At 53.5% G+C, this 27,562-nt stretch overlaps 10 protein-coding genes across 10 annotated transcripts; 4 read left to right on the forward strand and 6 right to left on the reverse strand.

The window, feature by feature from the left end:
* Positions 1-228: 228 nt before the first annotated feature.
* J4E86_003661 (uncharacterized protein) lies at positions 229-2,408 on the forward strand (the record flags this gene model as incomplete). The annotated part of the gene is made up of 2 exons (XM_051444214.1): positions 229-935; positions 989-2,408. 2 exons carry the CDS (start codon positions 229-231, stop codon positions 2,406-2,408), a joined length of 2,127 nt encoding a protein of 708 aa, XP_051303839.1.
* An 831-nt stretch (positions 2,409-3,239) lies between these two features.
* On the forward strand, positions 3,240-3,770 carry J4E86_003662 (uncharacterized protein; the record flags this gene model as incomplete). Its single annotated transcript, XM_051444215.1, has 1 exon — positions 3,240-3,770. The coding sequence occupies one exon, from the start codon at positions 3,240-3,242 to the stop codon at positions 3,768-3,770; it is 531 nt and encodes a 176-aa protein (XP_051303840.1).
* A 120-nt stretch (positions 3,771-3,890) lies between these two features.
* J4E86_003663 (uncharacterized protein) lies at positions 3,891-4,685 on the reverse strand (the record flags this gene model as incomplete). Its single annotated transcript, XM_051444216.1, has 2 exons — positions 3,891-4,375; positions 4,481-4,685. The coding sequence occupies 2 exons, from the start codon at positions 4,683-4,685 to the stop codon at positions 3,891-3,893; spliced, it is 690 nt and encodes a 229-aa protein (XP_051303841.1).
* A 1,329-nt stretch (positions 4,686-6,014) lies between these two features.
* J4E86_003664 (uncharacterized protein) lies at positions 6,015-7,434 on the reverse strand (the record flags this gene model as incomplete). Its single annotated transcript, XM_051444217.1, has 2 exons — positions 6,015-7,185; positions 7,226-7,434. The coding sequence occupies 2 exons, from the start codon at positions 7,432-7,434 to the stop codon at positions 6,015-6,017; spliced, it is 1,380 nt and encodes a 459-aa protein (XP_051303842.1).
* Positions 7,435-7,648: 214 nt separating this feature from the next.
* Positions 7,649-8,993, reverse strand: J4E86_003665 (uncharacterized protein; the record flags this gene model as incomplete). The annotated part of the gene is made up of 2 exons (XM_051444218.1): positions 7,649-8,645; positions 8,704-8,993. 2 exons carry the CDS (start codon positions 8,991-8,993, stop codon positions 7,649-7,651), a joined length of 1,287 nt encoding a protein of 428 aa, XP_051303843.1.
* A 394-nt stretch (positions 8,994-9,387) lies between these two features.
* On the forward strand, positions 9,388-10,863 carry J4E86_003666 (uncharacterized protein; the record flags this gene model as incomplete). Its single annotated transcript, XM_051444219.1, has 1 exon — positions 9,388-10,863. One exon carries the CDS (start codon positions 9,388-9,390, stop codon positions 10,861-10,863), a length of 1,476 nt encoding a protein of 491 aa, XP_051303844.1.
* A 476-nt stretch (positions 10,864-11,339) lies between these two features.
* Positions 11,340-13,172, forward strand: J4E86_003667 (uncharacterized protein; the record flags this gene model as incomplete). The annotated part of the gene is made up of 2 exons (XM_051444220.1): positions 11,340-11,403; positions 11,458-13,172. The coding sequence occupies 2 exons, from the start codon at positions 11,340-11,342 to the stop codon at positions 13,170-13,172; spliced, it is 1,779 nt and encodes a 592-aa protein (XP_051303845.1).
* A 496-nt stretch (positions 13,173-13,668) lies between these two features.
* Positions 13,669-15,165, reverse strand: J4E86_003668 (uncharacterized protein; the record flags this gene model as incomplete). The annotated part of the gene is made up of 2 exons (XM_051444221.1): positions 13,669-14,924; positions 14,973-15,165. 2 exons carry the CDS (start codon positions 15,163-15,165, stop codon positions 13,669-13,671), a joined length of 1,449 nt encoding a protein of 482 aa, XP_051303846.1.
* A 4,023-nt stretch (positions 15,166-19,188) lies between these two features.
* Positions 19,189-23,568, reverse strand: J4E86_003669 (uncharacterized protein; the record flags this gene model as incomplete). Its single annotated transcript, XM_051444222.1, has 2 exons — positions 19,189-19,371; positions 19,423-23,568. The coding sequence occupies 2 exons, from the start codon at positions 23,566-23,568 to the stop codon at positions 19,189-19,191; spliced, it is 4,329 nt and encodes a 1,442-aa protein (XP_051303847.1).
* Positions 23,569-24,489: 921 nt separating this feature from the next.
* On the reverse strand, positions 24,490-26,575 carry J4E86_003670 (uncharacterized protein; the record flags this gene model as incomplete). Its single annotated transcript, XM_051444223.1, has 4 exons — positions 24,490-25,190; positions 25,243-25,771; positions 25,824-26,248; positions 26,296-26,575. The coding sequence occupies 4 exons, from the start codon at positions 26,573-26,575 to the stop codon at positions 24,490-24,492; spliced, it is 1,935 nt and encodes a 644-aa protein (XP_051303848.1).
* Between the last annotated feature and the right edge of the window lie 987 nt (positions 26,576-27,562).

Genomic DNA, 27,562 nt, shown 5'->3' on the forward strand with positions numbered 1-27,562 from the left:
GCGAAAGGAGCGGCAGAGGTTTGGCGACGTGAGGCGTGGTGGGAGGTGGGTGTTGAGTGCCTGACATAAAAGACACGTTCCGCCAGCTGCTTCACGTAGGGATGGAGCTGTGGAGCCTTGCACGCCAAGACATGCCCCTGCCGCCAACGTCATCCCGATCGCCGCTACTTCCCGCAGCAGTTCGCACCACTGTCGCCATACACTCACCACTTTCACCAGCAGTCAGACATGGCCTATCTTCTTGGGTGGAAAGACATCCTCAGGCCGATCCGCGATGGTTACCGCCATCTGTTTCCCACCCCGGACACTGGGCCTACACCGGAAGAGAGACGCCATCAGCGCGCTTTAGATCGACTGAAGGGCTTCGCCTACTCCGATACCTTTGATCAATTGGAATCGTGGACTGAGGCTGATTCTGACCCTCTGCAAAGAGCCAATACACCGCTGTTGCGCGCCACCGGTGGAGTCCCGACCGACGACTGCAAAACTGGTGTTCTATTGATCCATGACTATTCTGGCAGCTACCATGACTACGAAAGCGTGCAGGCCGTCGGTGTAGACAAGGAACTCTACTCGTGTGAATATCTCCAGTTCGTTGATACTTTTGTCTACTTCTCTCATAAGCTAGTCTGTGTGCCCCCACCAACATGGACGAATACGCTGCACAGAAACGGTGTGGAAGCGCTGGGCACCTTCTTGATTGAACCGCAAACTGAAGGCTCGGAACGTTTGTTGAATCATACAACAGAAGAGTCTGGGGAGATGAACTTCCCCATGGCGAAGAAGTTGGCCTCCATTGCAACACACTTCGGCTTTGACGGCTGGCTCATCAACATCGAGAAGCCGTTCCCAAGCGATGTGTGGAATCCAGAGGTCCTTGAAGCGTTTCTACGCCAGCTGAAGGCTGAACTAGGGGTCGATAAACGGCTCATATGGTAATAACCTCACATCCACTATCACGCATGACTGACGCATGACTCTAACCCAGGTACGATGCGCTCACCACTTCCAACAAAGTATCATACCAGAACGCGCTGACCAGCTCCAACCTCAAATTTGCTGACGCGTGCGAAAACCTACTCACCAATTATTGCTGGACGGATATCCATGTTTCTGAATCAATGAAGCTCGCACAGTACGCTGGCTTTCATGGCCCTTTCGCCAAAGGCAAGAAGAAGAGTATCTACTTTGGCGTGGACGTCTGGGCACAGAACAAGTCTAGTTTTACCCACCCTCGCGTCACATATCCTGAATATGGGGGCGGTGGTACAAACACTGGAGTCGCATTGGCCAGACTCTCGGATACGGGTCAACCGGTTGGCATCTTTGCACCAGCATGGTCGTTCGAGCATTTTCCAGGCCATGAGCGGGACGTCGTACGCACCGTCTGGGAAGGTACTTCACTACCAGAGGGTATCGAGTGCACCTGCGGAGACTGCACATCGCGTCACCCGCCAAATAAAGAGCGTCCAATCCTACATGCAGCCAAAGAGCGCGTGGCAGGCTCAGAACATTTCTTCTACACCGACTTCACCCGCGCATTCTCTCCACATGGTGACGACGCAAAACACCTATTCAACAACTGCAACACACACTCACAACTGGGCTCGCAATCCGTTCTTCCACGTCCAGCCAGCCTCTTCGCCGAAGGGGAATACGTCACACTCTCGCACCAAATAGAACACTCTCACAAACAAAACGTCCTAGTAATCAGCTTCATCCAAAATTGTCCAGCAGGAGACTGCGACGTACAAGTCTTCCTTCCCCTCTACAAACTCGACATGCCAGCCGATGGATCCCTGCAACTCTCGATGGTGCTAGACAGCTACGAGGATCCTAGACCACCGGAAATGGAGGACATGACGTTTTTTTTGTACTTCAAATCGGGTAGAACGACGCATTATCACAGGTTGCATCTATCGCGGAAGCCGATCGTGTTGCTAGATAGTGTGCCCGGAGCGAGGATAGAAGAGCTGGGTATACAGGTCAAGGGTCCGTTGATGGGAAGTTTACGTGGGCCTGTGAGGTTGGTGGGTTTCAAGGAGATTTGCATTTCGCCTACGTTGAAACTACCTCCAAGCTCTTCTTTCAGGATCAAAGAAGTACGGGTTGGAAAGCGCGGTGAAGGGGAGAGTGCGCATGATAGACTGTGCTGGAACTACGAGGATGATGCAGCGAAGTCCGAATCCAAAACGGCAGGTATGCCATGGAGTAATGTTACCGGTCCTTTTTCACACTTTGAAATTCGAAGTAAAGGGCTGCTGTTTGCCAAAGCGTATGCGTTGGAGCATGTTCTGAACGAGAAGTTCGTGGAGCGGTATGCGGGGCAAGAGGTTGGGGTTGAGGTTGTGGGGATTGGGTTTGACGGACGCACACTCGCGGAGACGAAGGTTAAGGTGCAGTTGTGAACATACAAAGACGTGGGTGCGATGCGATACGTTGGTTGGTCCCACTTCTTGCCATGGTACTGCACGGCACTGCACGGAGCGAACGAGCCACTCACGACTTCCGACATTCATATAGGGTGGGTGGGGGCGGCGGAGGGGCGGTGATGGAGGTCATCTCGATGCTAACTTTAGATTTGACGGTGTTGGTGGGCTGGGGAGATGGCAAAGAACTGTTCTTATACACATCTTTCCATGGTACTGCGATGACACGGCGCATATGAGCCATTCACGGCTTCCGAAAGTCATATTACGCTCAAATTAGCATAGGGTATTGCTACTGCAAGAATCTTGTTCAGACTCGCTGACCCAGCGTAGAGACTATGGGAGCGCACTATATGTATATAAAGCTCCGTTCGTGACCGGTGGTAGAGGCCATCTATATGTTGAGTATGGGTGTACTAGAATTATACAGCGTTGACAGGTCAAAGAGGGTGGAGAGAGAAAGAGGATAGAAAGGTAAGGAGAAGACGATTTATCGTATCCACTTCTTCCCATGGTACTGCACTGCACTGCACGGAAAGAACGAGCCACTCAAGACTTGCGAAATTCAAATCACGCCCAATCAGCTTCTCTCACATGAGAATTATTGCTCTTTCAAGAACCTGGGTTGGACTCGCTGACCGAGCTTGAAGACTGAAGTAGTGCGCCGCACTCTAGGTATATAAACCTCCCTTCGCTATCCTCTTCCTTTAAGCCAAACACTCCTCCATCATGCAAGCCCCACAGAAAGACCAACCATCTCCTTCCGAATCGACAAGCGAAGCTCACCAAGAACGTCCCTGTCCTTCAACAATGGAAATAGATGCCCTCAAGTCCGAGTGCGAATTCTACCTCAACAGCTTCCCGGGTAGAGATAGCCTAGCCCCAAACACGGCGTTCAACGGTCGTGTAAGGAAATGTCTCACCGGAGCGTACGACGACCACGCCCACGCCCCAGAGATCCTATCGGGAGTCAACAAAATGGTTTCGTACCGTAACACCTTAACGAGATCAGCAACAGAACTGTTGACCCTCGCGGGGATATTCAAGCCCAACGGATTAGACTGCGCGGAGTTCGACTTTGAAACTTTCCAAGAATCGCAGGAGTACAAGAATAAGAGTGGCAAATGCGAACATGCCTTTAGGCAGGTCGCTCGGTTCGATAGGGTCTTTTTTCCTCCTCCAGATGACGAGGAGGGGAGGCCGTGGGTTAAGCCGGTTAAGTATGTCGCTGCGGCGCTGACGCTGGATGATAATATCGACTCGAGCGAGGAGATTGCGGATGCGGTGCAACGGATTACATCGAGTATGTACATGAGCCTCTTCATTCTGCAATGGCGCTAACGACAATATGTACATAGGCTACCTGAAGTCTCTTCTTCATAAAGATGAAAAGGAAACCAACAACTCTACGGCCCAAAACGAGGTGCCCAACAGCCTCCCGACACCAAAGTACGCGCACTCTCAACCCGAGTACACCGCCGGTCCAGGGCTAACATACTTGAAGCTAGAATCATAAATCGCCTTCGTAAAGACCGGATCACTAGTCTTGTAACCCCCCGGAAAGCTAACACCACTCGGCGTAGCACTGCCACCCCCAGTAACCTTGACCTGGAAGCAACTAACATACGGCTGCGGGTTATTCGCACCAGCATGCAGCGCAATCGCCTCGGCGCGGACCAAGTAGTCCCCGGAAGCAATGTTCTTGGGCACGGTAAAGGCGCGCTTTCCGCAGTTCGCGTTGAGGATCTCGGTGCCCCAGGAGGCGGTTGTGCCCGTGTACCCGTCTTCGGCGACTTTGAAGAAGGAACCTGAGGTGGCGGTTTTGGCGTCGGCGACTTTGGCCATGTATACAAAGACGGGGCCGTAGTGGTTGCCGCCGATGGCGGGTTGGGAGCAGGAGCGTGCGTTGGGTTGGGCGTGCATTTCTACGGTTAGGGAACTGCCGGCTGTGGGGGTTTTGTTAGTATTTCATACAGTTCCACATCATCATATCCCCATCACATATTGCCTTGCTGGGCAAAGGATTGTGAAATGAACTCGAGGGAGCTTACCAGCGACTTCGCAAACGCCAGATGTAGAAGCTGGGCCGCGTCCGCAGAACATGTCGGGAGAGGTCAGACTGGTGATGGGGCTGTTGTCCTTGACAGTTCGCACACATGTGCCCGCTTTGTCTTCACTGCCGACCCAAAGTTCTTGCCAGGTCGAGTGAGCGGAGACGGTCGCCGCCGCAGCGAGGAAAACGGTGGCGTACTTCATCTTCGGATGGTTAACGGGATGAGATGGCAGAAAGCGCAAAGAGGGTAGGATGATTCGTATCGAGTCTTTTTCTCGACCACTGGCACCACTCTCAGTATTTATTCACCACTTTCGATTCTTTTGGTCATGCATACACCGTAGTACACTTCACCACAGCAATCTAACAGCGACGTTTAACATCCACCCGGGCCGCTGTACCAGTCTTTCCCTCGTCATCTCCGCACCTAGTCATGGCTTCCGACCACTATCTTCATCGTTTTCGCCCTCACCACTTAGATAGATTAACATCGCTGGCATCAAGCTTTCCTTGGCACCTGTCGGGTAGCGCGTGCCCCGTCAGGCCGTCAGCACTCAATTTGCACGACACGCGCTCATTCGCCAGCATGGGGAAAGCGGAGGCGCGAGTGTAGATGGAGAGATTTTGAACTCGCATGCGGGCATGTCGCCCCAGAGTTCAGCGTTTTACCTGATTGGGCACGGCATTGGTGGTTTGGTACCGATGTCACATGGCGCAATGTGGGCGGGTTTTGGGTTTTGGACTGCAACGGTGGGGCTTGGCTATATGGAAGTCGTATATTATATGCGTCATGGTAGTCAGTGGGACGGCTGCGTTGGGGCGGTGCGAGGCCGTCATGTAAGCGTTGGCATCTAACCTGTTCCAAGGTGTGGTGTCTTTGCGCTCTGGCGTAAAGCTGTCGATTACTTGTGCCTGAGCTATCGGGTTCTCGAAAGGTCGTTGTGATGATCCTCTTATGTTCCTGATCGAGGATGCCGATCTTTCGGCAATTTGGGCCTGGAGCCGCTCCCCAGGCTAGTCGGTATTTAATTCGAAACGGTGTAAAAACGCTAGAACATCCATCATTGGTTTTGAGCGTGTCAATACCCACAGCTGTTTTCTTCCTTTTCGCCATGAGTTTGTTTAAAGAAATGAGTAACGAAGGCCAATGGCGGAGAAAGAAGGTGGACGGGCATGGGCCTGAGCGTCGACTCCTCCGTGCAAGTTCTTCTCGACTGCGATCTCCGATAGATTGAGTATTGTTTAATCTTGGTCTAAGCGTAGGACAGTGTAGTGCATGCGAGGCTGTCCCAACCCGGATTACTTCACGCCTCTTCCGTGGTGGCATAATCGAGATTGCTTCAGATTGGCAACGTAGGAAGTGTTTGGCATCGCACCTCTATCGGAATCGACGCCAGTGGTATCCTCATCGCGCACGACGCAGAGTTTACCAGGCTTGCCTCGACGCCTTTCCCGTGCGTAGTCGTAGATGCCGATCCGCTGGTTCTTCTAGAAGGAAGGAAGACGTCTGGTGTGCTATCGCCGCTCAGAGTCTAAGCACCTTCCACCTTGACGCTCTTCTCCTTTTTCCCGAAGTAGTTCGCCAGAGTGTTCTTCTGCGCCGGCCTCTCATCCTTCTTTCCATCCGCCTTCTTCTTCCCTTCCCCAATACCCATCAACTTCTTGAACTCTTCCCATTCGCCCTTTCCCACGATCCCTCCACTAGCCTCTTTATGCCCCCTCGCAAAGCTCTCCCCAAGCCGTTTTCTCAACTCTCCGTCGCCTGCGACGATGCCCTCCAGCTTCTTGATGATGTCGACCTTCTCCTCTCCTTCGCGCGCTCTCGCACATTTCGCAACGCGGCACGAGAAGTTGACTTTGTCGGGGAGGTAGCCCTCGTTTGCGCACATGACGACTTCTAATTTGTTGGACTTGAGGGTGCCGGACCAGCTTGTTGCGATGACGGGATGTATTTGCGCGGCGCTTGATATAGTCAGAACAGCGATCGTAGCGTCAGCAGAGAACTTCGGGGCTGTGTGAGTGCAGCGTTCGGTCTCCCGTCTGACCTCCATGCTTGCATCTTTCAGCTTGTCGGCTTTTGAGATGTCTCCGGGACTGCTGGCGGAGATGACGGCGTCCCAGGCGTCGCGCACGTTGTATGCTGCCGATCTACGTGGCGCATTGGCCAAAGCCACGGCATCATTGATGGACTTTTTAGGATGTTGCTTGAATGTTGCGACCATGTCTGGAAAGGGGGGTTGCCACTTTATGCTGCTTCCGAGATCACCATGGGTACCTAGTGCTGCTAACCATGATATCTTGTCGTGAAGGTCAGGGTGTAGAGGAAGACAGATGGTGTATGTCAGTAGTGCGCTGGTTGCCACAGGTGGGCAGTCGTGTGCAGTCACATAATCGCATCCTTCTGGGAACCCGCCCTCATCTGCAAAGTGGTGGTCTACCACGAGGCATGTGTGGGGCGAATCGATGACAGGCGGTGTTTTTCGGCTGCCTTGGTCTAGGATGAAGATATAGGACGGCTTCATGGCTGTGAGAGCTTGCTTTGTGCTTTCATCATGTACATTAGAGCCTTTTGGTGGGAAGTAAACGGATATTAGATCAGGTGAGAGACCTAGAGCGGTGAGAGTATGATGAAGTATGGCACCAGAGGAAAGTCCGTCTGCATCCTTGTCAGGTAAAATGACTGTTGGCTTTTGCGCTTCAGCACTGGGGCGGATTAGCACCTGATATCTCATCCATCGAGTACGTCTTGTTGTACCATTCTCTGATAATCTCTCGCGCGCGTTCAATTTGCTCCTTCCTCGCCGGCCAGACATTCTCTCCCGACTCGTCCTGTCTTGATGGAGTAAGATGATATGCGGGGATCTCAGTCTTCGCCTTTGACGTCGTCTTTGTCTTCTTTGGTTTTGGTGGCGATATATCTTTCTCAGCTTTCCGTTTTGCTGGACTCGACATGATGGTGGATGCGTGGAGTTGCCGGGGTTGGATGTAATTGGCGAGTAGTGGCGATAATCGTGACGGATACAGGCTTAGTGAAGAGAACTTCGATAATTGCGCCAATCGACAGACGGGAAATCTCATTATACAGGTGCGACAAGATAGTTTGCAGAGCGAAACGACTGGACGCAAGGGTGAAAGGTAGGAAAGTATCGATGACGTCGTTGACACGCTAGTCTCTTTTTCGCCCAACCTCCCCATCGTACATCAGCACCGCGTCAAGCAGAACCTGCGCCCCCAACGCGCAATGCTCGGGACTCGTGTACTCCTCAGGATTGTGACTTATCCCCCCTTTGCTCGGCACAAAGATCATACTCGTCGGACACACTCTGCTCGTCCACGCACTATCATGCCCTGCTCTACTCTTCATCTGCACAACCTGACGTTCACCCACTAACCCAACTGCTGCCGTCCTCACAGCCTCGATACAATCTGGGTGGAACTTCGACTCTGGCAATCCCCACGTACGCTCCACGGAATACGTGGTCGCATCATCTTCTTCCTTGATGACCTGATCGAATGCGCGTAAGATGGATTCGGAAAGCTGATCGACGAGGTCATCAGTATCGCATCGAATATCCATCACAAATCCTACGCCAGCGGGTATAGTGGCTTGTGAACTGGTATCACTGCTGATGACACCCACGGTAGCTACACCCAGGCCAGTCTGCACAGCGGTATCTCTTACAGCAGTGATGAGCCGTGCAGCTGTGACTAAAGCATCTGCTCTTCCTTCCATGGGCGTGGTACCCGAATGCCCTTCTCGGCCTGTTACGCGAATGGCGAACCACTTCATCCCTTGCACGCTAGTCACAACACCGACTTGCTTTCCCTCACGCTCCAGAATTGGACCTTGCTCGATGTGTAGTTCGAAGTGCGCGGACAGGTTGTTCTCACGGTAATCGCACGGAGTTAGACCAAGGTATCCTGTTTCTTGTAAAGCAGTTGCCATGGACATTTTGTCGGTATCGCGGAGAGCATGGCATGCAGGTAGATCTGTGCTACTGCGCGTGCTCCAAACACCAGATGCCATCATTGCGCCGGGAAACCGCGCGCCTTCTTCGTTGGTCCAGTTTATCAAGGCGATGGGGTGGTGGGTTTGGATGCTGTTCTCGTGCAGGGTGCGGAGGACTTCTAGGGCGGATTGGACACCGAGGATGCCGTCGTATCTATGTTTCCATCAGGCTCTGATGATTGTGATGTTTGCTTGATTCTTGGTGCGCGTACCTCCCGCCTGCTGGCTGTGTATCCATGTGACTACCCATGCCAATTGGCGCTTTATCTGTAGCGGTACCTGGGCGTATGGCGAAGATGTTTCCCATTTGATCAATTTTGATGTCGCATCCTAGATTTTTGCATTCGCCGACTAGCCAGTCTCGAGCCGCTTTGTCGGAGGGAGTCAAGGTTAGGCGGCACATGCCTGTTGATGGCGCTGGGAGAGCGCCGTATGAAGTGCATGTTTCTTGTAATGTGCTGTTTAGCCTCTCGCCATTGATCTTGAGAGGTTTGGAAGACATGGTGATTCAGGCGTGGATTGGTGAGTCGAAGACTGATTCAGCGGGCTACACATGGTAGATGAAAGCGTCAAAGTCGCGGTAGTTACATCCGACGCGTCGGCGTGCGAAAAACGCGTCTTCACCATCTATGACCAATGTGTATGACTGTGCAGGATATCTACTTCTTTCTCAAGCGCGTTTATACGCGAATAAGCGTTGTGGTTGATAAGAAGGACGCCGGGAGGAAGGTGGGGCAGCGCGAAAGAGGGGTCGAGATACGCACCTCACAAACCTGGACTAGCTTTCTGTCCACCACCACGATAACCGCTGAGATGCATCCTCCCGTGATCGTGTATGACTGGGAATTATATTCCGTGAAATTGTTCTGCTCAGAGAAAGTTTGAAAAAAGCTGTGATGGAGTACGACCTAATCATCATCAATGGAGTGGTAGTGTCCGAAAATGAAGTTCAAGAGTGGGATATTGCTATCAAAGACGAAAAGATCGCAAAGGTAGTTTCAAGAGGAGGTCTGAAAGATGCACAAGCAGCCAGAACAATAGACGCTGAAGGCGGCTATGTGATGCCAGGAGGCGTGGACGCGCACGTTCATCTCCAAGAACCTCCGTTGTTCGGAAACGGCTCAACAGCAGACAACTACGAGACTGGCAGTCGATCGGCAGTATGTGGTGGTACCACTACGATGGTGACCTTTGCGCCCCAGAAGAAGACCGAAGACACTCTTCTCGACACTCTGGCGGCCACTCATGAACGAGCGAAGGACAATTGCTATATCGACTACTCGTTCCACATCATCGTCGGCAATCCTTCGGAAAGAGCACTTTCAGAGTTCAAGACCCTGCGAGAGGAAGGCATATCCTCACTCAAGATATACATGACCTACGAGGCCCTTCAACTGCACGATGGTCAGATCCTAGACATCCTCCTCGAGGCCAGGAAACAAGGCATAACGACCATGATACATGCCGAGAACGGACAAGTAATCGACTGGATGACAGCGCAACTCGAAAAGAAGAAGCTGTTCGCGCCGAAATACCACGGATCATCACATCCACCCATGGCAGAGACAGAAGCCACCTACCGTGCCATTAGCTTATCAGAGTTCATGGACACTCCCATCCTCATCGTCCACGTATCCACGCCCGCAGCAGCCGCACACATCAAAGCAGCGCAAGACCGCGGTCTACCCATCTACGCGGAAACCTGCCCACAGTACCTCTTTCTCACGAAGTTAGATCTGGATCAGCCCGGTTTCGAAGGCGCGAAATGTGTATGCTCGCCCCCACCCCGCGAAAGCGAAGCAGACTGCGACGTCATCTGGGAGGGTCTCGCAAACGGCACCTTTACCATCCTCTCCTCAGACCACTGTCCCTTCCGCTATGACGACCCTGAGACGGGCAAGAAGTCCAGCATCAGCGCAGAATACCCTCTAGGACACTTCAAATACATTCCCAACGGCTGCCCTGGTATCGAAACACGGCTTTCACTGACGCTCAGCGCCAACCGCCTCAAGCTCACCAAATTCGTCGAAGTCACATCTGCGAATCCCGCGAAGCTATACGGTCTCTACCCGAAGAAAGGCGCGCTGATAGAGGGCGAGTCGGATGCTGATATCAATATCTGGTATCCAGATGGCAAGATGGAGGAGTTTGAGTTAACGAATAGTATGTTGCACCACGATGTTGATTATACGCCTTTTGAAGGGAGGAAGCTGAAGCAGTGGCCGAGGTGGACGTTATTGAGGGGGAAGGTGGTTTGGGATAGGGAGAATGGGGGTTTGTTGGGGGAGAAGGGGTATGGCAAGTTTACGAAGAGGGATACGAGTAGTCTTGCGAAGCCGATGAAGGAGGGGGAGTGGGTGTTGCCGTTGTAGGTGTGGTTTGTAGTGATGCGCGTGCGCCGTGGTATTGGGCTCGCAGATTTGTCATCGACGCGTTCAACGTTCTTGATTAAATTGTGACATGAAATGTCGCGTGCAACGCCTAGATTCTTGTTGGTGTCTCCAGAATCTATTCGATGTTTTAGCTATGAGCGAACGGCTGGGCTTGCAGCTTGATGTTTGCCGCGGCTCGATCCTTATCTTATCAGCCCCCTGTTCACCTCGCGTCCCACCCCATTCTTGCTTCTACCTTCCTTCGCGACAGCGCGTACATCGCGCGTATCTCCATCATGTTATATCAAGCATGCATGACTAACGTCATGCTATCGTCTTATCAATGCAGCGGCTCCTACCTGCTGGCTGCGATGCAGATATCAGGCCCCGGAGGCTTATAGCTTGCCAACACTGGCACATGAGCTTGAGGGAGCTTATCATGCGCTCAAGCTGAATCCCTCTATTTTCTAGGCAAGATGACGACCTCTGATTTGCCGGTAGAGGATGTAGATGTACTTGTGGTAGGTGGAGGGCCAGTAGGTAAACAACCCCAGCATCTATCTGTTAGACCACCATACTGACAAGCCATCCTAGGCCTCGTAACCGCCTACCAACTCGCGCGCAACCTCCCTCGCTCTACGCATCGCATCAAGATCATAGAACAACATCCCAAGTCGTCCCAAGACAACTATGGACGCGCCATCACCCTCTTCCCAAGAACGACTGAGATGCTCGATCAACTTTCTCTGGCTGATTCCCTTGCTCAGCAGTGTTTTGCTTGTCGCGAGACCGTGAACTACGATAAGCATGGTAACGAGGTCGAAGGAAGAGGTTGGGCGTTCATGGAGAATATGAAAGATACCAAGTGGGACTTCGCGTTGGTGCTACGTCAGAAGTACCAAGAAGAGGTGTTTAGGAAAGCTTTGGCTAGGGAGGGGGTACAACTCGATGCGCCGTATACCCTGGTGGGCATCGAGCTTATAGAAGGAGTAGAAATGGGCGGGTACCGTGTACTGGCTACTATGGAACATGGCGAGACCAAGGTGAAGAGCGTAGTCAGATGTCGATATCTGGTTGGCGCAGACGGTGGGCGGTCTTTCGTACGACGAGCCATGAACATACCATTCGACGGCTCATCCAGCGAAGACAAGTGGGTACGCGTCGACGGCGTCATCGAAACCGACCTCCCCAAGCCACGAACATACTGCGCCATCGAATCGCCGACACACGGAAACGTCCTCTGGGCCGCATTGGACCGAGGGGCAACACGGATAGGATTCGCGTTCACAGCGGAGCGTCAGAAAGCATACAAGGTGTTCGACGAAGAAGCCGCCGTCAAGGAAGCCATCGCATCCGTCAAGCCGTTCAACCTCAAGTTCAAGCAGGTGGATTGGTGGACCATCTACGTTGTCGGGCAGCGAATCGCGCGCTCATTCTTCGTGAATGACTGCATCTTCCTCGCCGGCGACGCATGCCACACACATAGTTCGGGTGCAGCACAAGGCATGAACACAGGTATGCATGATGCAGTAAATCTAGGTTGGAAGCTCTCCCTCGTCCTTCAAGGTCTCGCCAAACCCGATCTGCTGCACTCGTACGAAGCAGAGCGTCTTCCCAATGTACAGCGATTGATAAACTACGACAAAGACATCTCGCGCCTCATGACGATGCAGTTGCCCGAGGGCTGGACTGGCAACCCCAACGCCGACCCGAACGAAGTGCTAGGCGTAGTCATGGCCGAAGCAGCGACGTTCAGTAGTGGACTGGGCATCTACTACGAGCCAGACTCTTATCTCAATTTCACGCAGAGCCCGGGTATATCGTCCGTACAGCCTGGTCAACGCGCACCGGATGTTACGTTACAGAAACCAGCAACCTTTGAAGCTACGCGATTACAGACCGAGACACCGAATACGGCGACGTTTTATATTGCGCTCTTCGCTGGTGAGGTAGCACACACGAAACTTGCTTTATCGTCGTTCACAGCAGCAATCTCTCGACTTGCTTGGCTTCAAGATCCCGATGTCCCGATATCACGTCTTTCCGTCATCGCAGGACCGGGTGGGCCTTCGGCGTATGAGACGTTGGGCGGTATGCCGTTCGGTCGTGTATTCTACGACCAGGACCGTAGTGCGCACATGCGCTATGGTGTTGCTACTGAGAACGGAGCCGTGGTCGTGTTGAGACCTGATGGGTGGGTGGGCACGGTCATTCAGTTGGATGGAGATGTGGCGCTGAAGCTGGAGAGGTACTTTGGACGTTTTCTGCTCGCTGCAGTGGGGGGTAGTAAGGCTGGGGCGAAGCTGTAGAGATGCTATGAACTATACACACAAGCAAATTTGAAGTCAAAGATAGAAGCAACAGATTGCGCAGGTTTAGTAGAGCGTTAACAGTACTACCCAAATACATTAGTTCTGACTGATAATGCTAGCAGACTTCATCACAGTACGCATACATGTAGGAGGTATCTTACGAGTAATTACATGTAAGAGCGCGCTTTTGGTCACCACTTGCCCACTCTTCAGCGATCGTGTAGCTTAAACAGGCGTTTCACATCAACTTTGTTGTTGTAAGAGCAGTATAGTATCGTAGCGTTTCCGCCGTCATAATCCATTGTTATACAAAAAGCCAGGTGCGAGGTACTCCATCCAGCCTATCCGGTAGCCTGATACAAGAGGGTATATATAAAAGATCCAAACGCTCAAACACCAAACCCGCTTTTCCCCAAATCGAAAACATCGAGATAGCAAAGAAATGTTGTTACAGAAAAGGTCATCAAAACATCACCAGCTGCGTTATGCCGTACTATCCCCTAATGCTACCCTTCCTGTACTTATCGTCCTTGAGCGGCACTGGCGGTGGTTCGTCGGCGTAAGACTGCGCTGGCATGACGGAGTCTTTCCGTGCATGCCTTGGGTCGTAGGTTGCGCTTGACAATATCGGCTCGGGCTTGTAGGTAGCGTTCGAAAGCGTTGGCTCTGGGTTGTATGTTGCGCTGGAGAGTGTGGGTTCGGCAGCCGGCTTAGGGTCGTACGTAGTTGCTGGTAGCGTCTTGTATGTGGTCGCGGGTAAAGTGTACATGAATTCGTCAATTGCGTCGTCGATGTCGTCGAGAAGGTTTTGTTGATCCGATTGCGACGTCTCGGATGTCGACTTGCGGTCAAAGGGATGCTTTGGGTCGAAGGGAAATGTGAAGGAAATGGGTCGCTCGTTAGGTGTGTATGAGACCCTTGGTGCGTATTCCGGTGTCCAGTCTTTGGGAGACTGTGTTGGGCTCAGTGGTGCTAGAGAGATCATGCGCTCCGAGTAGATGCGCTCGAGATCTTCGTCCGGGGCGTTGCCAGGGAACAAAGATTGCGATCGCTCGCGCACTTGTGAAAAGCCACCATCGTATGTTGTCGCTGGTAGTAGGAAGGAACCTTGCTCGGGTGCGGAGGAAGCTACCTCCCTCTCTTCGCGTACGAAGGTGAAGGACATTGGACGGTCTTTTGGGTTAGGGGAGTTGTCGTTGGAACCATTGAGCGTCGAGGAAGAAGAAAAGCCAGGAGAGAGTACCGGGTCGCTTTGGCTTCGCGTATGTGATACGAAGCGAGGCGAGGGGACCTGCAGGTATCTGGGGGAAGGCTGGTAGTCGTAGTCTGGTGGTGGTGCGATGAAGATGTCACCGTGTCCCATTCGCTCGCCAGGCGCAACATTCCGAAGTGCTTGCAGTCTCTCGTTCGCAAAGTTTGACTCCAGGATGTGCGCTCTCTCGACCAGTTTGTCCACGAGCTTGCCGTGCGAGTCCTTGAATGTCCTCTTGACAAAGCTCAACAGTAGGGATGAACAGGTCATCTTGACATCTTCCCGGATATACAGTCCGTGTCTTGGAGTCTTGAGGCCAGGCTCGGCCGGAGGCTTTGGCTCGCCAGGCAGCCGTCCTCCTACGGTCCACTTTCCTTGGATATCGAGACCAAGCGGTGCGTACACGTGTGTGTTGAGGCCTTCTGATGTATCGTTGAAGCAGGCGTGGTATGATACAGAACCTGTCGCTAGGCCACCCGGTAGATATGAGACCTTATCTAGGGGATGTCAGCAAATGCATGGTGGGTGTGTAGAAAGATACTCACCTTTGATAGTGTACCACATCGACCAGTACTCGTCAGTCGGCGCATAGCTAGGTGGCCTGCACTTGAACCGTTCCACCACCAACGGGTTCAAATCGATCATAGCTAGATGATCGCGGTACATGTCGAGCACACTCTTCCTTGTGATGCCCGCCGGCAACGGCGTAATGGTGGTGAAGACAGCGGTCTTCGGCATGATTGCTTTCTCTCGAGGTACGAGTCGTTCTTCTCCGGACTGATGTTTCAAGAAAACCTCTGCGGATACGATCAATGTTTACGCGCGCGTGAAGCTGGAGAAGTGGAAAGAAGAATGTTTGGACAGCGAAGCAGCGAGAAAAGATGTACTTGTTTCGCAGGCCATCAGATCCATCCAGCCATGGCCGCTGACACGCTTCGCACACGTATCAGGCGAGCGCTCGAGCGCAGCTTGAAAAAAGCCCCTGCATCCAGATTTGCGGAAGGTTTGGGAACTGACAGCTCCCCGCCAAGCTCCCCGCCAACAAGTCGAGAGCGGCATCATTGCCGTTCGTGGCAATCATTGGAATTGTGTTCCCTGCCATCGTTGCTATATTCAGTCGGATGGCATCTGGCCGCTTTGTTTCTATGCGGGCCCCGGTGGACAGAGCATGCTCTTACTGGCATCGTCGTGGAAAACGCGTTGCCGAGAACCGAGAAACGCGAGTAGAACGCTGTCAGATGGTGTCAGCCGAGATGCAGAAGTTCTTGTTCTGTGACGAGCATCAGTGGCGTGGTGTTGCAGGTATCAGAATCCTGGAGCAGATCCGCCGCAGGTACGTTAGACGCTAGCGCTCGCGCTATGACCAATCAAGCAGTGCCGATGAACTATTGAGGGGTTGCTGACAGTTATCTTCGTGAACTCATCACTCAATACAGCCATTAATTACAACAAGGCAGCATTTCGACGTATGGAATTCCTACTGCGCGATATTCATCTCATTGATCGAAGAAAAAAGTGTCTTGTTACCGTCCGCATCGAACGTCGCGGACGAGGCTGCCGTTCCAGGCGGTTTGCGTCTCTGTTACGTTTCAGCATGGCTTCATCAGGCATACAACGCATGTTATAAGGCATCCACAAAACCTCCTCCTCGGCACACTGCTACATACCAAGCGTTTCGAAACGAGGCTAGAATTCGCCATCGACCACGCGGGTCGGATGTCGACATCCTCAATTCCTTATAACCAAGGCATCGCATGCTTCTATGACAAATGTGCCGTTAATGCAGTCATGTACAGTACTGATAATCTAGGGTCCACCAGAATTATCTGGAATACTTACAAAGTGACAGATGGCGACACAGCTGCCGAGAGCTTTCCTGCTCTTATCGCTTAGATGTTAATATTGGCTTTCTCTGCACCGGTGACGAAGGCATGGTCGTGAGGCCCAACGAAGAAAAGGATGCATCTTTGACTCAGCACTGGGCCTTAGCTTGGTCCGCGCTGGTCATCGAAGTTGTGACTAGATTGTATGCTCCGCGATGTACGAGACGATGATGGTAGCACCGAGACAAGCATGCACAAGGTTCAATCAGCTAGCCCACGAATTCACATGGTGGCTACCATACGGCAACAAACACCACTGCGATAAGCAGTCGCGGGCAGCCAGCTCACAGCTTTTCAAGTCCTTTCTATATTGCCCCGGGATATGTTGCAAATACTCTTATTTAACGACCTTTTTTGATACTGGTAGAGGGCTATACCAGACTTGGACACCTTTTTGATGATACCCACTTGCTTATATATTCATCTTAATCTATACTGCCCCGAAAGGGATTTCTCGAATGATCAGCCCAGCGAATAAGATAAATCCCTCCAACGATCATCAACATCACGTCACACAGCACGAGGTGACACGACGTTATACTCAAAAAGAAGTATGCATTACGACTAAACCAATGCTCAAAGCAAAGCAGGATATCCAAAAAAGCCACCAACGCGCCGCAATCATACCTGATGATCGCAAGTCCCAAGTCATATACACATCACCCCTGCCCCACCACCGTGACACCTATCGCTATACACCCTGATGCATATCCACCTCCTTGCTCTTCGGCGCCTTGCTACCGAACGTCATACCCATACCACCACGTCGTCCCTTAACAACACCAACAATGCCAAAAGCAAAAGTGACAGCCCAAGCAAGCCATGAAACGGCGCTGATAGCCGTACTCGCGCGGGCTACGTCACAGACCTATTCATTCCACACATTAGCCCCCAAACACCCCATCTCAAAGTAACGGCACATAGAAAGGAAGATCAAACTCACCATACCAAAGCAAATCCGCCCACTCAAAAACACCGCCAGCGCCACAAACCCACTAAACCAAAACAACATCGTCAGTCCCTCCAGCCCCAACAACGCCCATTTCACACTGCCTTTCTCAGTCAAGTGAGAGAATTTAGGCAGGGAGGTGAGTAGGAGGGGAATGAGACTGAGGATGGTCCAGGAGGGCGCGAAGATGAGGTAGTTTATTTCCAGCGGGGAGGATTGGCGCCAGTGTGTTGACCACCATGATGATACTGGTGGGTGTTAGTTGGACGGAGGGGTTGGAGGGTAGGAGGGATGGAGGGTAGGTGAGGTGGGTAGGAGGCGTACCATAAGCCATCAACCCGAGTACAACGATGGAAAGTACAGCTTGTGCCGCGCGAACGGGTAGGATCCAGTTGATCGCCATTGTGACTGTGACTGTGCCTCTCTTGCTTCCTTTTTCCCACTACACTCTTTCCTATTTCCGCTTTCGTACTGATCTCGATCTCATCAACGGAAGTGGCGGAGGCGTATGTGTATAGTATAGCGAACGTATGGTATCGTGTCGTGCCGCAGCTCCCGTCTATATTGCGCGGCGTAGTTTGTGTATGTGTATGTACGATTCGTCAAACAAGTAATCAAAAGAGCGTCAAGAAAGGCAACCAGTATGTAAAGACGGAAGTCAAGTCAAAAACTGAGGACACGAGGTAAGAAAGAAGGAAAGAAGCGAAAAACGGAGAATGGAGGAAACCAGTTCCACAGCACCAACAAGCCGAGTAAAACCATGCCAGGCATCTCTCATCTATTCATTCCTCAGTCATAGCAGTATCAGTAAGCATCACCCCCATTACGCGCACCCACCATCTGCTCGCCCATACCACGCGACACGCATACATCTATTCTTCGACAGTCAAACCCACGTTGCGGCACAATGCAAAATGCGCTCATCTGCCGTCGTAACAGCCCACGGAACGGCCAACACCCAGCTCGCAAAACTCTATGCGGCACGTCGATACGCAGCTGTGACTGGCTTCAAGTGGTGTTTCAGTTGAGGTAAAAGTGGATGGGGGGTGGGTAATCTGCGACGATTCATGCGACGGACGCGGGGCTTCGTCTCATCGTGATCGCCACCCGTTGTCTGCTCTGCCGAACACGCGAACACCCATGAACACGCGAGCAGCGTGGACGGGAAGGATGCGTACGCGCGAAGATCAATGACTATTAATCGTTAATGTGCAAGTTCGCTTGGTGCGATGTGTAGTTCGCGCCACTCTCCGCCGCAACATAATCATCAAAAACACAATTTCCAGTAACCGGTGTATTACTCCAGCCATTACCCACGGCGTTACTTTATCCATCCACCATCGCAAGAAAATATCGTACACATGCTTCATCCTCCCTAACGCTTGAGCTCAAAGGCCGACAACTCGTAAAAGAAGAGTCGTGAATCCGATGACTCACTCGTAGCATGCCAGATCGTGAGAAAGATCATAGACCGCCCACACACCCCATCATCCCCAAAACCAGCGTTTTCGTCGCGAGAATACAAGGCAGAAACAGTCAAAGAAGTGAGCATTCCAGCATCACTAGACTGTTTACTGACTAGACGCTCGGTGAGTTGATCGCTGGAAGGTAAAGACAGTGGGTATCTGAAAGGAAAGGAAATGAATCTATGTGTACATTGGAAAGAAAAGAAAAGGAAGATCGAACTAAAAAGGAGAGTGTAAAGTATCTGGTGTCGTAGGCCTGCCGCGGTAAATGCGCGCTCCGTGTATGCCTGTGATCATGACGTCGAAGACAAGGCAACGAAGACTTGCAAAGAGGTAATGATCAAACGATACTGAAGGCGCAAGCAGAAGCCCAAACACCTTGAGCAATGATACGTGTCAAGGCATTCTCAGCACATGACGCTCATTGCTGCATGAATAGATTGTTGCCCTATCACCTCGGTCTTCAACCACGGGGGCTGAAGGGCGCAGCGGCGCGAGTCATCTCATTGCACTTGTTGACCAGCTGAGAGATGGCGCGAAGGAGCGGGCTGCCAGGGGTGCTCTCGTTGAGCTGGATGTATGCGGCGGTCAAGCGCTGGATGACGACGTCCATGATCTTAGGAATGATGTCGCGAATTTCCTGGTCCTGTGACATCTCATTAGCAAGAGCATGATGGGTTTGTCGCCGTGTACTTACGTTAGGGTTGACGCTCTGGAATACAGCGTTGAGCCAGACAAGGCGCTCCGTCAGGTTGCGTCCCAGATGCTCAGATACGACCGCACCAGTCGACAGCGCGAGCAGCGGGCTCACCTGGCTGAGGTAGGCAGGATCGTAGCGGACGAAGACAGAGTCGAAGAGCGCGGCGCTGCGAGGCGACTGCAACCACTGCATGGTACCCATCTCGTAGTTGCCTTCGGACATGAGACGATGGATAGACTCGATCTCAAGCTCCTCCTGTGACTTCTTGGGAGGGGTACGTGGAGCAGCAGGCGAGTCTTGTACATGTCGAGGAGCTGGAGCCTGGCGAGCCTCGAGAAGCTTTGCGACCTGGGATTGAAGTTCAATCTGATTGGCAGCCATAGTCTGAATAGTCTCTAGGCATGTCTGCACAGTCTCGGTTAACGCGGAGATCTTGATAGCATCTTCACGGCGTTGAGCATGGGCTTGTCGGAGCTCACCACCGATCTGACGCTCGATCATGTTGGTCAAGTTCGACATGGCGGGGTTGACGACGGTAGCAACTGAGGCAGCAATCATAGGCTCAAAGTTACCACCAATCTTCTTCGCGACCTGGTCAGAGAGCGACTGGAACATCTGGGGCTGCTTCAGGGATCGAGACACAGCATCAGGAACTTCCTTGGACAACTGCTGGGCCAGGATGGGCTTGAGGTTGGCACTCAGACCCTGCTCGACGGTGGCAGTAGTTTTTGCCAGTACCTCAGGAAGCACGACGTTCCTAATGTTGTCACTGACCATCTTGCCAATAACGCCCTCGACGTTCTCGTTGAGTGTGCTAGACACCTGGCGCAGGATAGCCTGCTGATGGGCACCGTTGGCTGCGTTCATAACGCGCTTGTCCTCGTCGAAGCGCTTGTACATGATGTCCAGCTCGCGAGAGAAGCCCTTGGTAATCTCAGCCTGTACGACCTCCTCAAGCTTCTTGGCATCAACCTCTGCGGGATGAGCAGCGGTAGGTGCGGCACTTGGGCGTTGGAGGTGCTTGCTGATGAGCTGCTTGGCCCACTCCGGCGCTTCGGTGGTGTCAGCAGCCTTGGACTTGGCAGGCTCCTGCGCAACGGATGGCTCAGGTGGTGCCGGAGACTTGGACTGCGCAGTCGCTTGAGCAGCTTGCGCGTAAGACGGGGGCAGAGCCGCGGGTGCAGGTGCAGGCATGCGAGCGGAAGGGGCAGTGGAAGCCACAGCTGAAGGCGCTGTAGAGACTTGGGAAGATGTCTCTGTGGCGGCCGCGCGCTTCTTCTTCTTCTTTTCTGACTTGTCACCACCGTGAATGATAGCTGCGCGAGCTGCGTCTTGCTTGCTCTCGACCTTAGCGAGAGTAGATGCGCGCATCGCTGCTTCGGGGTTGATGGACTGCTTGGACGCGGTGCTGCTCTCCCTCTTCAATGGCTCACGCGCAGATCGGTCAGAGACAGACTTGGGCGCAGGAGTGTCACCAGCAGTAGATGACTCATCGGTGACAGGTTGAGGTGGCTTGAGCTGCGAGATTGTGATGACGCCCTCTTCCTCGGCTTCCTTGGGGTGAATGGGCTCGCCCTCCTTCTTCCAGCCAAGATCGCTTCGGCGGATGCGCAAGACGCAGACACCCTTGGAGTGCATGACGTACAGCTCAAAGAGAGCGGCGTTGTCAGGGTCGTCGACATCAGAAGGTCCAGCGGGCTCGTTGAGCATGTGCAGGCTCCTAATCTGTCCCTTGGAGGCGAAAGAGTACTCCGTGATGCTAGTCATGATGGCAGTAGCATTGACTGGAGGCAAATTGTTCTGGCCCCTGTCGCCCTTGTTTGCCAGACGGGAGATGTAGGCAGCCTGGCTAAGAGCAGGAAGGTTGTACCTCGGGCAGGAGACGTGGACGAAGAAGATCGAGTTCCTAGTAGGGTGGGCGACAGCCATGATGCCAGTGCGGGGATGGAACGATACGCTGCAGATGGCGTCCGATTCGTTCTCGTGAGGCAGGTGAATCTCCTGCACGGCCTTGTTGAGACCCAGGTCCCACAGCTGGAAGGCGTGGTTCTGCTTCATGCCGACCATGACATAACGCAGCGCAATACCCTTAGTATATGGCTTGTCTTTGTCAAAGAAGAAGACGGAAGTGGGCCACGACTTGGCATTGGGTGTGGTCGTGTGGAACTCAAGCAGAGTCTCAGAGACCTCGACCTGGCGGGGAGGGCTGTGAGGGTTGCCCAGGTCTGGCTCGGTGAGGGTACGGATGTCCCAGAAGCGCATGCGGCCGGCCTTGTCGAGTGAGACGATGATGGTGTCGTCCTCGCTGAAAGTGAAGTCCTTACCAGCCTTGCCAGTGAGGATCTTGAGGGAGCGCTCCTTGAGGTACTTTTCCGTGTGGCAGATGCGGCTCTTAGACCGAGCATACTCAGCGGCGACCTTGGGGAAGACGATGTGGATGGACTTGCCCCTGCCAACAGCAAAGAACTCTGGGTGACGCGAAGATGGTTTCGCGCGAGTCTTGAGCTGGCCTCCAGATGTGTTATCATCTTGAGATGGCGACGGGGGAAGCATCAAACCCTGAGAGTCGAGGTTCTCGCCGAACTGGTCCTCGCGAGCAGGGTCGAGAGAAGTCCAGAAGACAGTGCCGTTGACACCAATACCCAGGATGCTCTCGAGCGGTTGTTGTGAGTCGTCTGCGGAGGTGCACAGGGCGATGTTGAAGATGCGCTCTTGGTGGTTCTCGAAGACCTGACGGTATTGACCGTTCTCCTGGCGGATGATGCGGAAGCCGCCCTTCTTGACGAGTGCGTATACGATGAAGTTCTTGCTGGCGGAAACCAGGGAGCGGTCGATCTGGTCAAAGTCCTTCTTCAAGCGAGCAATATCCATAAAGAGCTCGTTGGCGAAGTAGAGACGACGAGGCGGCATCTGGTTGACCTGGATGGAGGCAAAGGCGCGCATGGGGAACCTGTAGACTATTACCGTCTGGTCCTCACCCTTTGCGAGGCTCTCCTCGGCTTCGGCGGTCTCCCAGTCTTCCGCGACATTGTCTTGCGCGATCTCGGTAGCAACTTCCTTCAAGGCGGCTGCGATGGGCTTGGGCAAGCTGGCCTCGATGTCCTTGGCTGTGCTTGGGTCGGCAAACTCGTCCTTGATTTCGGTTGCAATCTCAGCCATGACCTCCTGGACCTCTGCAAGCTCCTCAGGTTGGGGGAGAGCAGAGGCTTCGGCTTCAGCTTCGGCGAGGGCGTCCTCGATCTGCTGACCGACCTGCTCGCCCAGGTCGCTCACGGCCTCGGCCACAGTTTCGTGTGTATGGGCAGGAGCGTCGTCTTGGGGAGCGGGCGAAGAGGCATCGACTGCCCTCTTCTTGAGGATCTCCATCTTGGGGGCAGGAGGCTTGGAGCCCTGCTGGATCGGGGTGTGCTTGCGGGGGCTGGCAGCTTCGAGCTGGTCGAAGGGGTTGACGTAGGTGAATTTGGGGGCAAGCGAGGCGGCGTCGGGCTGGAAGCGAGACGACTGCTCCTTGCTGTCGGAGCCGAACATCCTCATGGGGGAAGAGGCTCCCGGGGTGTGTACAGTGGGGTCAGACGAGACGTGCTCGAGCTCGGCGTCTGCGAGGTCCTGCGCGAGGTCGTCCACAACCGTTTCAGGCTTGTTGGACGCACGCGGAGAGAGCACGGAGGCAGCGCGAGAAGAGCGGCCGCTGGTCTGGGCAGGCTTGGGGTGGTTCAGCAGGCGCAGGAGCAGGTCCTGGGGGTTCTGCTGGGCGGCGGCAGGCGACTGCGCGGGGGCGGCGGCGCTGTGAGAGGGCGTCCTACTGCCCATGACACTGGCCATGCTGGTCGCAATGTCGGGCGCCTGCGACTGCTGCGAGACGCGTCGAGACGGGCCGCCGCCCTGCGAGTTGAAGCGGAGGAGGTTAAGCAGGTTGGTCGACTGCTGCTGCGGCGTGGGCTGCGACACGGGCTCGGGCGCGGGCGTGTTGGCCATGGACGAGTTGGGCGACATGACGGCAGACTGGTGATGAGGCTGCGGGCCGCCGGGCTGGGGGGAGAAGAGAGGCGACGAGACAGACGGGTGCTGGTAGCCGTGTGGTTGTTGCTGGTTGCCAGATGCGCCGCCGTTGAGACGGGCAAGCAGCTCCTGCAGGTCCGACATGGTGAAGGAGACTAGGGCAGATCTGGGCGGCGTTAATAAATGAGAGTGGGTATGGGCGCGCTGTCACCGCCGCGATGGCCAGCACAGTGACGCCATGGACAAACCGACGTACTTTACTCAGGACCCAAAATTCGAGTGCGCGGCCGAAGCCCAGGTGAGGAAAGCGCGAAGCTGCCGGTGACAAGCAGAGAAAAGACGAAGAGAACGCTGACGAGCAGACGGGGGAGAGTGGTGACGGGCTGCGGTGATGCGCAGAGGTCAATTGGCGATGCAAGAGGAAGGGCGACAGCTCGACGTGATATCGCTGGCGCCGCAGACGAGCTAGGCTAGCGTATTGGGAACTTGTGGAGACGGCGCCACTCACTTGGCCTGCACTCACCACATCATCATCCATAACTGACAGCTCATCGTCGAGTCACATCAATCGTCACATCTATTACCTGGCGTCGATGGATCACTCACGTCGATATCGCATGAAGTTCCGCATTGACTGCAATGCGTGCAGACTGGACTGGAAAGAGCGATGCAGGTCCAACGCGAATTGGCACATGCCAAACTTCATTTCTTTTACCACCAGTTGACCTTTACTTTTGCCCTCCCATACCCTGCATATTATCCCATCGGTCTTAGTCCGCAATTTGAACTATTATATCAAGCAAATGTAGGAAAACATTAAACACCGTGGAGCCTACGTTGCCGTTAGGTTATGCACTTTGCAGGTTGTTGTCTTAATGTAGTCTGCAAACCTGTTTAGTGTTTTTTTGTGTATGAGGTGATGAAACATTTGTATACAAGATATGATAGCCAACGATGCATTTTGTACGAAAATCTCAGCTATGCACCTCCCCCATCCATCTAATCCCCAATCCCCAAAACTAGAATACATAAGAATTGAACAACAACATCCACCAAACACATCTTCTACCGGCAGTCACCAAACCCAGGCTGGCATCCAAACATCTTCATGCAGGACAGCAGGCTGTTTCCGCAAATGCCAGCGGGGCTGCAGCAGTTACCATAAGCAGAGCCTTTGCACGTCTGCTGGGTGCGCGCACCACACAAGCGGTTCTTGCTCACCTTGAGGCCCGCGGGGGAGGAAGTAGCAGCCGGGGCAGTGGAAGTGCGTGTACTGGTGGTAGTCGCGCGAGTGCTGGTGCTGGTGCTTGTGACGACGGGACGGGTAGATGTGGATACGGTAGTAGGTGCGGCGGTCGAAGGAGCCGCTGTGGAAGGAGCAGCGCTCGAAGGTGCCGGGGACCCAGAAGACCCAGCGCAGTTTCCGAAGAGCGGGTTGCAGCCCGTTCCACAGTAGTCAGTCGTCTTACCGCAGAAGCCGTACTGAGAGCAGCACTCGCCGTCTGCGAAACCAACGCACGTGAAACCAGATGTACCTCCGCAGGAGCCATCAGTCGTAGTAACAAGACCGCTGGGAGCAGATGTAGGAGCAGACGCAGATGAAGAAGCACCAGTAGCGGCTGGCTGAGAAGCACTGCCACTTCCAGACGACGGGGCAGTGCCATTGTTACCGCATTTTCCGAAACCGGCCTGGCAGCCTACTCCGCAGTGACCGTCGGTGTTTCCACAGAAGCCGTAGCGGGAGCAGCATTCGCCTTGGGCGAAGCCTGCGTGGATGTCAGTTGGGGGAGATTGTATGTCCAAATTAAGAGGTCGTACCAAGGCAGGTGAAGCCAGATGTACCTCCGCAGGTGGCATCCGTGGAAACGCCCGTAGGAGTGGCAGCAGGTGCGGCGGAACTAACGCTTCCAGATGATGTAGGACCCGCAACAGGAGGGGTGAAGACAGACGTGGTGGCTACGCGACCAGAAGAAGCGTCTCGGTACCAGTTGGTCTGAGGCTCGCCCAAGCACTCGCCCAAAGTAACCAGCTTGTATCCCTTTGCCTTCATGGTTTCAATCATGTAGCCAGTCAGGTTTTTAGCGGTCTGCTCGTGAATATCGTGTGCAATGGCCTGGAAAGCGTCCGTCTGGGGGTTACTGGGGTCGATGGCCTTCTTGACGTTGTCCTTGGCGTTTTGGATCTTGTCTGGAGTTACGTTGTTGTAGTCGTCGGTGTCGAGGTCGAAGTAGGACACGACGTATCCTAGATCAGCGAGGTCCTTTTGGCATCCTGAGGCTGCGGTGCAAGAGGAGTATGGCGGGCGCATGTATGTGGGGAATTTGCCCATGATGTTGGCGAAGGCCATCTACAGACTTGATTAGTACTTCTCATAGATGGTTCAGATTATAATATTGTACCTCGTTCCTGACCATCTGGTCGTATCGCTGTTGACTGGTGATGGCACTAAGATCTTGATGCGACCATGTGTGACTGGCAACTTGATGTCCCTCGGCGATCATGCGCTTGATGGTAGCAGCCCACGGCTTGCTTGTGTCGTCAATTGCGCCCTTGTTGATGTTGACACCGGTGACGAAGAAAGTGGCCTTTGCTCCGGCAGCTTTGAACTGATCCAACACACCTTCAGTGTAGATGTATGGGCCATCATCGTATGTGATGGCAACCGTGTTTGGCTCAGTGCAATCGTAGATGCCCTCTCCACCGTATGGCTGGTTGCCGAGCTTGGGACGAGCAATGTTGCGAGTGCTGCCTCCAGTAGGGAGTTTGTTGGCATCACAGGCAGGGCCGTACTGGAACTGACAGTCGGGTGCTTCACAGTAGTCACCTATGAAAATTAGCATTGGTCTCTCAAGCTGTACCCGAATACCTTACCTCCCTGACCACAGTAGCCCTCCACAGAGCAGCAGTAGCCCTCGGCACAGCTCGCACCGCTGTTATTCGGTCCGCACCGACCATCAATGCCACCTTGACGTGCTGTCAAACGTAGATTGGGCCCTGCAACGTGCGCCGCATGTCCACCAAGAATGTTCCTGCTCCTGAGTTGACCAATCTCTCGGGGTCCTAGACCAACAATCTTCGGTACAGGGAAGTCGCTGTGAGCAGCCACGAGGGGTGCGACCAGAGCCGCAGCGTATAGTCCAGTGTAGCGCATTATGATAACGTGACTATGAGTCTGTCAAAAATATAATCGAAGAATAAACGAGTGTAAGATCAAAAGATCGACCGATATTAAGTCCGAACAAAAGGTAAAGACGACACTGTAAAGAGTGAACAGACGCCTTTTGACCTTTTCACAAAGTGAGCAAGGAAAAAAAAGATAGACCAAGAGAAGTAACAAAGGGATGTGGGTGCGAATTCCATATAAGAGGCGAACTAACTACCGCATGCCCAGACATTAGAAAAAGATGCCCACGACGCCCGTGGAGCGTGTAGTGTGCTTGGCTATGGGACGGGTCAGCCGCCGCGCGTGTCAGATTTGGTCGAGGCTGACACTGAGACTGCGATACAGGAGGTAGCCCGCTAGCGGAGAGTTAATAATGTAAGTCTTGACAGGGAGTGTGCTGTGGAGGAAGATGAGTGAGATGAGGCCTTTGATCAAGTCTACGACAGACACCCAAGCGCATGCGGGCTTCCACGGCTTCTGCCTTTCTCGGAATCCGGACATAATTCCAGCTCACAACGCGCATATGGCACAATGTCGCGAGGGAGCATGCAGGTGCTGTCTTCGCCTCGGAGGCTTTGTGGCGGTCATAAGCCAAGACATACCCCTGGGTCGTTGCCAAATCGGGCGTGTAGATCACGTTAGCGCCCGAGATTTCGCGTAGATAGATCCGTGGTCCTGGCCTTTGGGGACGGCTCAGATTCCGTCGCTCTACTCCAGACTCTTTAAATAAGCCGGCGGGTTGCCTGACAAGAGACAGCTGGTACGTGGATGGCCTTGATCGCACGTGTAGCCCTTCTGAAGTCTCTGGATGCAACGTGGTTCTCCACTCCGAATTTCCTGAGCGAATTTAGATCGACGCCGTGATGCTGACATGTGCGGCCTCGGTGCGATAATTTTCTCTGGGCACATCTGCAGCGGTCAATACTTCGGCGCCGTTGTCTCGAAACACGGTGTTGGGTTCGGATGAACTGATGC

This window comes from Alternaria arbusti (genome assembly GCF_024043155.1).
Source record: "Alternaria arbusti strain BMP 1465 chromosome Unknown scaffold_4, whole genome shotgun sequence".
Classification (NCBI taxonomy): Eukaryota; Fungi; Ascomycota; class Dothideomycetes; order Pleosporales; family Pleosporaceae; genus Alternaria; species Alternaria arbusti.